This window comes from Morone saxatilis, unplaced genomic scaffold (genome assembly GCF_004916995.1).
Source record: "Morone saxatilis isolate NCDOM2014 unplaced genomic scaffold, NCSU_SB_2.0 Contig2, whole genome shotgun sequence".
Taxonomy (NCBI): Eukaryota; Metazoa; Chordata; class Actinopteri; family Moronidae; genus Morone; species Morone saxatilis.
Genome location: NW_023339762.1, coordinates 19,433,956 through 19,440,436, shown reverse-complemented (window position 1 = coordinate 19,440,436; position 6,481 = coordinate 19,433,956). Strand labels below are relative to the sequence as shown.

General features: G+C 40.3%; 1 protein-coding gene across 1 annotated transcript in view; it reads left to right on the top strand.

Annotated features, from left to right (window-relative positions):
• Positions 1-6,481, top strand: part of LOC118330405 (membrane-associated guanylate kinase, WW and PDZ domain-containing protein 2-like) — a 76,509-nt gene that overhangs the window by 47,959 nt on the left and 22,069 nt on the right. The window contains exon 6 of the mRNA XM_035664912.1: positions 6,054-6,111. Within this exon, the coding sequence (XP_035520805.1) occupies positions 6,054-6,111 (58 nt within the window). The remainder of the gene's footprint in view (positions 1-6,053; positions 6,112-6,481) is intronic.

The window sequence follows — 6,481 nt, the reverse complement described above, 5'->3', positions numbered from 1 at the left end:
CACACACACACTCACAGACACTACAGTTGTCAATTCACAAACCCTTTTCACAAACATGGCCGATGCACTTCAGCTTCGTCTTGGCAGAGCACAGATCGGTTTTCACCAACGCCAACAATGTTCAGACGCCAAGTTTCTGTCGACTGTGACGCTCTGTGATCACTTACTTTTTGTTTTAATTAATGTAACAACTTGATGTTGTTTCCTCTTCTGTCTGTGATCCCTTTTGTGTTCAAAGCTTTTAAAACAATAGACTTACACAACTCAGTGAGGAAAAGGGCAGAAATGTCAACCAGTGACTGTGACAGATATATTTATACCACATGGGTCTTAGCCTTTTAATTATATATATATTCATTATAATACTTCATAAACAATAAAATATTGAATGAATATCAGTAAAATCTTGTTTTTTAATTTACAATCCCTGTCTGAGGAGTGAACCACGTGACATATGCTGAGTAAGGTTATGTTCCTAGGTTTGATTTTATTTGTCTTATTACAAATGCCAGTGTCATTTTAACAGAACCTGTAAGTTGCCAATTCACTTCTGCTCTCTATAAAATGTTTAAACTAAAATGTCTTACATCTGCTGAGGTCACATGGATTCAGGCAGACGGTAGACGGACGGCAGCCTGGCAGCACAGCAAAATGAAACAGGCCCGACAGTATGTTGCTATGGTGACGTCGTATCATTTACAAAAAAAAAAAAAACGGATTAAAATATATTAAATGAATTATTTAGTGTATATTCTTTATGAAATTTATAAATATTTAGCGTCTCATTGTTCAGATTCCTCATGTTTTCTCCTTGAGCTAGATAAGACTTGCAGAGGACGGCAAACTGTTGCTGGTATTCTGTGTCAGCTTCATCTAATTTTACCATCCAGCTCTCATCCACTGACATGATATCCAGTTTGCCTTCTGCCGTCTGCCTGAGTCCATGTGAATGCAGCATTAGCCAGTTAGAATTTTGATACCCTACATCACACCTTATTCTAGTCTTCCTGTCTAAAGAAAGTGAGATACGTCAACGACAGCACCTGCATTCTGCAATTCGCCATATTAAATAATTTAATATGTGATCACAGAGAGAAAGAGGAAGTAGCTACCAGCCATGTTTGTGAAATGTACTGCCCTACGTGGCCCTCTGTCTCTACTTCTGCCTTCTTTCTTTCTTTCTTTTTGTCCAATTGTTTATCTAACTGTGAAGTTGCTTATGGACCTTTCTCTTTTGGCATGCCTGCTTCTGTCTTTGGGGAAGCAGCGGTTAAATAAAGTTAATGCTTAAGCGATCACCACTGGCAGAGGATTTTGAATCAAAGGCTGTTAGCAGAACGTTTTTGTGAGGGTCCAGGATGACACATCACATCCTCTCGCAGCACCTTTGAATTGATGCCTTCCAGAAAGAGCTTTAGTTTCCAGGAAATGTTCTTTTTCAGCATAAACAGCTCAGCTGCCACATGGATGACAGAATGATATAACCCAGCATGCTGCTCATTACATTACTCACCCTGTTATTGTTTTCTTTTAATAATCACTATAGTGTCTGTAGTTCTTTCTTATGTGATTTACTGCCTGTTTTCTGGTGTTTACACGTTTTGCACTCTTGCTGTGCGCAAAATAACAGCTTAAAGGTACACAAATTTTTTTCGCCCACATTAATGGACGTGTAGTTTTTGAATGAGGAAGTATGCACGGAAGCGAGGATGTCAGGATCTGCGAGGCGAGTGAAGAAAACAATAAATGTTGGGAGGAAACAGCAGGAAGAGGTGGTGCTGTTTTTAACTGCCCATCTGCCTGAAGGATTTCCCAGAGTCTCAAAGCCTCTGGCAGGAAGCAGACAGACATTCAGACGTTCTTTCATCAGTGCTGTTTTTGCATCTTCCCTCCTCGTATTCCCTTTCCATTGGCTCCATCTCATGCATGTACGGTCTTTTTGCTCCACTTTTCCTTTAGCATTTCATATCTTCATCCACTATTCCCTTTACCCTCGGTCCCATGCTGCGTTTTTTGGGTGAGTTAAAAAATGAAATAAAGTTTCTTATTTTGTTGATGTGTTTTTGCGCAAAATGTGCAACTTTTTTATGTGTATTGTGTTGTATGTCTATATGCTGAGGCTGACTCCAAGCGTTCAAAAGCTTGTCACCACAGATCTGGCTAGCTTGCAGTCTTTTTGTCAGACAAGTCTTGTGTTACATAACGCAAGCCCATATCTCCCCTCTCGCTCATAAGAGGAAAGAACAGAGCGGGACAAGCTTCAAAATCATGGCAAGTGTTGGTTTCAATTCTGGCTTTGATACGCACTCCATCCCAGTGCCAGTTTTCAAAGTAATCTCAGTGCTGTTGACGAAAATATGCCACTCAAGCTCATTTAGAGGCAGGAATTCTCACTGAAGCCGATGTCACAATGTCGAAGCACTGTCTGTAACTAACGGCAAAAGAGAGAAATATAGAGAATAAAGAATTAAAGAAATGAGACAATATGGAGAAAGAAATATGAGAAATTATGGAATTAGAGAAACCGATGATGAGCAGAGGGGATACTCTGCCAGTGTTTCTTTTCGAAAAGAGAGAGAGAGAGCAACAAATGGAGACGGAGAGAGGTTTGCATGATATGAGGAGAGTTGACGCACATCCATCGACTGTCAGACAGTGACGGATTTGTGTTAAAATGTTACCTCTGAGTTACATCATTGGTATTACACTCAGTCATGTCTGGACCTGGATCCTGTCTCTGTCTCTGTTTTTCTCATCCTTTTACTCTCTCTTTCTCTTTGCTTCTGTCTCGATAGTTGTTTTTTTTATTTCCTATGTATGCTCTCTACATCTAGACCCACAGCTGATACAGTATGTGGTAATATCACAGTGCAAACACAGAAACACAACACTGTTTTCTATTGTAGTTTATTCTTGAGTTCATGATTAATGTATTTTTTTCTTTTCATTTCTGTGAGTCAGATGAGTTCATTGTATCTGTTCTTGGCTGCCTGTTGGTCAGGGAGTCTTTGTGTGAGAGGGAAGATGAGTCATCTAATGCAGAGGAATCACAATTAGACTTCATGTCAAGAGAGACACCCGTACAGTTACACATAAACAAGCATCCGAACACACAAGCAAGCCCCTCGGTGCTCATATTATACACAGACACATGATGTGGTGTTTGATTTAGTGTCAAAGAAGATGACAGTTTCACTCATTCAGACATGCAAACACAGTTCAGCCATCTAACACACACACACACACACACACACACACACACTGCAAATATAGACTCATATGAATACATAAAAACACAAACACACACTCTCTCTGTATTTTCAGTGGCAGGAAATAGAGACAAGACAGAGCCCTCAGCTCAGGCGATGAAAAAAAGAAAAGACTTCCACTGGTGGTTTCCATGGAAACTGTCTTCCTTTCACTTTAGGGGGAGGGCAAGCGACTAGTGGATGAGTTAGGCCAACATTTAAGGTGGCTCATGGACAGGGTGGGAGGGAATTTAAGGCGGTTTGAAGTGTGAATCCATCTGACTTTTCCGCCTCGAGGACGAGAAGGGTCGTTCGAGGTAATGGCAGTGCAGCGCACGCGGTTTGAGCAAACAGTAAAGCAGAGCAAAGATAATTGCAGCGTGCACCCCTTTCACCTTGGGCTGCACAGTCAGCATGCTCGCCAGCCAGAACACACACCCTCACACACACACACCCTCACCCACGGATTATTGATATCAAGATCACAAATCTGTTCATAATTACATTACAGCGTGAGGGGATGATGCCACAGTATCAGTGTCACGCAGACCAAATAATTGTAAAAATAATAGGGCTGGGGATTTGTGTGTGTGTGTGTGTGCGTCAGTGAGTGACTCTAAATCCCAAAAGACTTGAGACGGTCGCGTAGTGTTTTGGGCTGCGTATTGTTTAAACATTTTTCTGTACTTTTGCTAATTTCCAAGAAGTTTCCCGGTCAATAACTGGAATTTTCTACTAGTTTTAGGTAAAAATGCTTTATAGTAATACTTCCAATCAATCAAATTTTTGTTTAATGTATTTATTCTCTTTATATTTGTTGTTAATAAGGTTTCCTATGATAAATTAATTGTCTTCTTCTTACACCAAGTGAATATCTACTGAGTATAAATGATGCTTTTGTTTCAAGGATGTTCTTATTTTCCATCTAATTAATACTAAATTGCATAGTTTTTTCCCAGAATACTTTAACAACTACATTAAATGATTCCTTCCTACTAAATAAAAAATTTAATTCTTACTTTACTTAGAAGCCAAAGTTCTCAAATATGAAATTTTATTTAAAATGTCTAAAATGTTCCTGATAAATCCCAGATTTAAATCAGGGACTGAAACAATAATGAGAAGATATGTAATTCTTTTTTTTCTTTACTAGTACATTGTATTGTATTTGCCCAGAGGAGTTGGAGGAGAGGGTTGGTAAATGTATGCATAAAGGTCATTCAGAGGAAATGTGTTAAATCAGTCAGACTAACTTAAAAAACAACAACTCCAAAAGTAAATAAGACTATAAATCTGTCCATGCACTCAATTATTTATTGGTGTTGAGGTTGGATGCCAAGCCCTTGAAGCGTTGCCATTGGCGTTGCCCAGACATCATTAGTTATTGACCTGTGCAACTTATATCATACTTAAACTTCCTTAAACTCCCTTCCGCACCTGCCACCACCGCACACCTTTCCATACAAACTCAACACGCAACACAAGCGATGCACCGATACTGTGCTCATGTACTCATAAAACTACTCCAATACCACCTTACGGCAGCGTGAATTTTTCGTAACCTCTCGTTAGTTGAGCAGGTAGGCGGAGGACAAGCAATGTCAGCAGTCTGGAGATATTTGAAGCCACTTTTACGACAACATTAGCAACATTTAATTTGAAAGTGCGGAACATCTGATGAAAATAAATGTACTACAGTTTGTAATGGTATTGTTAAGAACTCTTATTGGTACTTCGTATCGGCAAGTACTTGAATACTAGTATTTGTTCGGTATCGCCTCACCTAGACCTCCTATGACCTCCAATGTTGTCAGTTCTTTGTGTGTGTCTGTGTGTGTGATCTTTTTCGATCTGTACGACACTAGTATTCTGCTTTCGTCAGGTTTGCTTTATTTCCCAGTGGAAAATGCCCACCTACGGACACAGTCATGAATTTCATGAATTAGACTCTTTAATACAAGACATGAGGATGAATTAATATGAGGGAGGAAGATCAACCTTTCAAGAACGCTTGCTGCTGAATGCTAATTACAAGCTCTGTATTAGTATATATCCGAGTGGGAGGCTAACAGCTTGGGCTGATGGACTGTGTGTGTATTTTTATATGTTAGCTGAGTCTTATAATGCGAGGTCAGTCCCCTTCTTGTGTTCCTCATGCCTCAGTTAGAGCTGAATTTTAGAGCCGAAAACCGACGCCGTCTACACCGTCAGAGGGAGCTCATTTTAGTGCACGATATATTGTAATAGAAGAATAGGTCATAGAGTACAGGAATTTTAGCTGCGCCTTGACCCAGTTCTTTTACAGAGGAGAGCTAAATCAGCAAAGAGATGGATGAAATGAGGAGGGAACAGAGAACCAAAGGAGGGAGAGCAGGATACAATTAACACAACAGCGATGGAAGCCATCCAAGGCGGAAATGAGTGGGTGGGTGAAATAAGAAAAGAGACAAACAAGAAGTAGTATGCCGTAGATACTCGGCCTTGGAGGATTTGTGAACACGACAAAAGGAAGAGAATGAAAGAAAGAGAAGGCGGGATAAGACGTGTCAGAAAATTTAAATGTTTTTTTCTTCCCGCCCTGCTTTGTATTGATGTCTGTGTTGTGATTCATGTCTCCATGAAGCCACCGCAGCAGATCGAAGTGTTGTCTGTCTATTAAAGGAGCACTTTGGGAGCGTCTAGCTGTGAGCCCCGAGATTCATGTTGTCTCCCCTCAGTGGTTCAATTTTAGTGTCTACGTTCCTTCTTCTGCTCTCAGCATAAACTGACTTCATTTCCCTCCTCTGTTCTTCTCCTTCCTCTCAGAGCTGCCCTATGGCTGGGAGAAGATAGATGACCCCATCTATGGCAGCTACTATGTAGAGTAAGTCTCCCTGTTGACTTGGTTAACTCAGCTGCTCTGTAGTAAAACAGGAAATGCATGGTTAACAGCGCCTCATTATGAATTATAAATGACTAAATTCTCATTTCTTTTTTATGTCTTACTGCTCATCTGACTGAACAGTTACAGTGAAGTGTTCATCTGTATGGAATATCTGGAGAATGCTGCATAAAATAAAATGTGGTTCTTGTTCAACCCAACTTAGCTGTAAGCGGCAGTTAAAGAACAGTTACTGATGGTGTTTTTTCCCCTTTTCCACCAACAGGGAACCGGCTCCATCCCAGTTTGTGCACCTAGTTTTGAACTGTGTCATACTCTACACGAGCTAATTTGGTGGAAAAACCAAACAAAT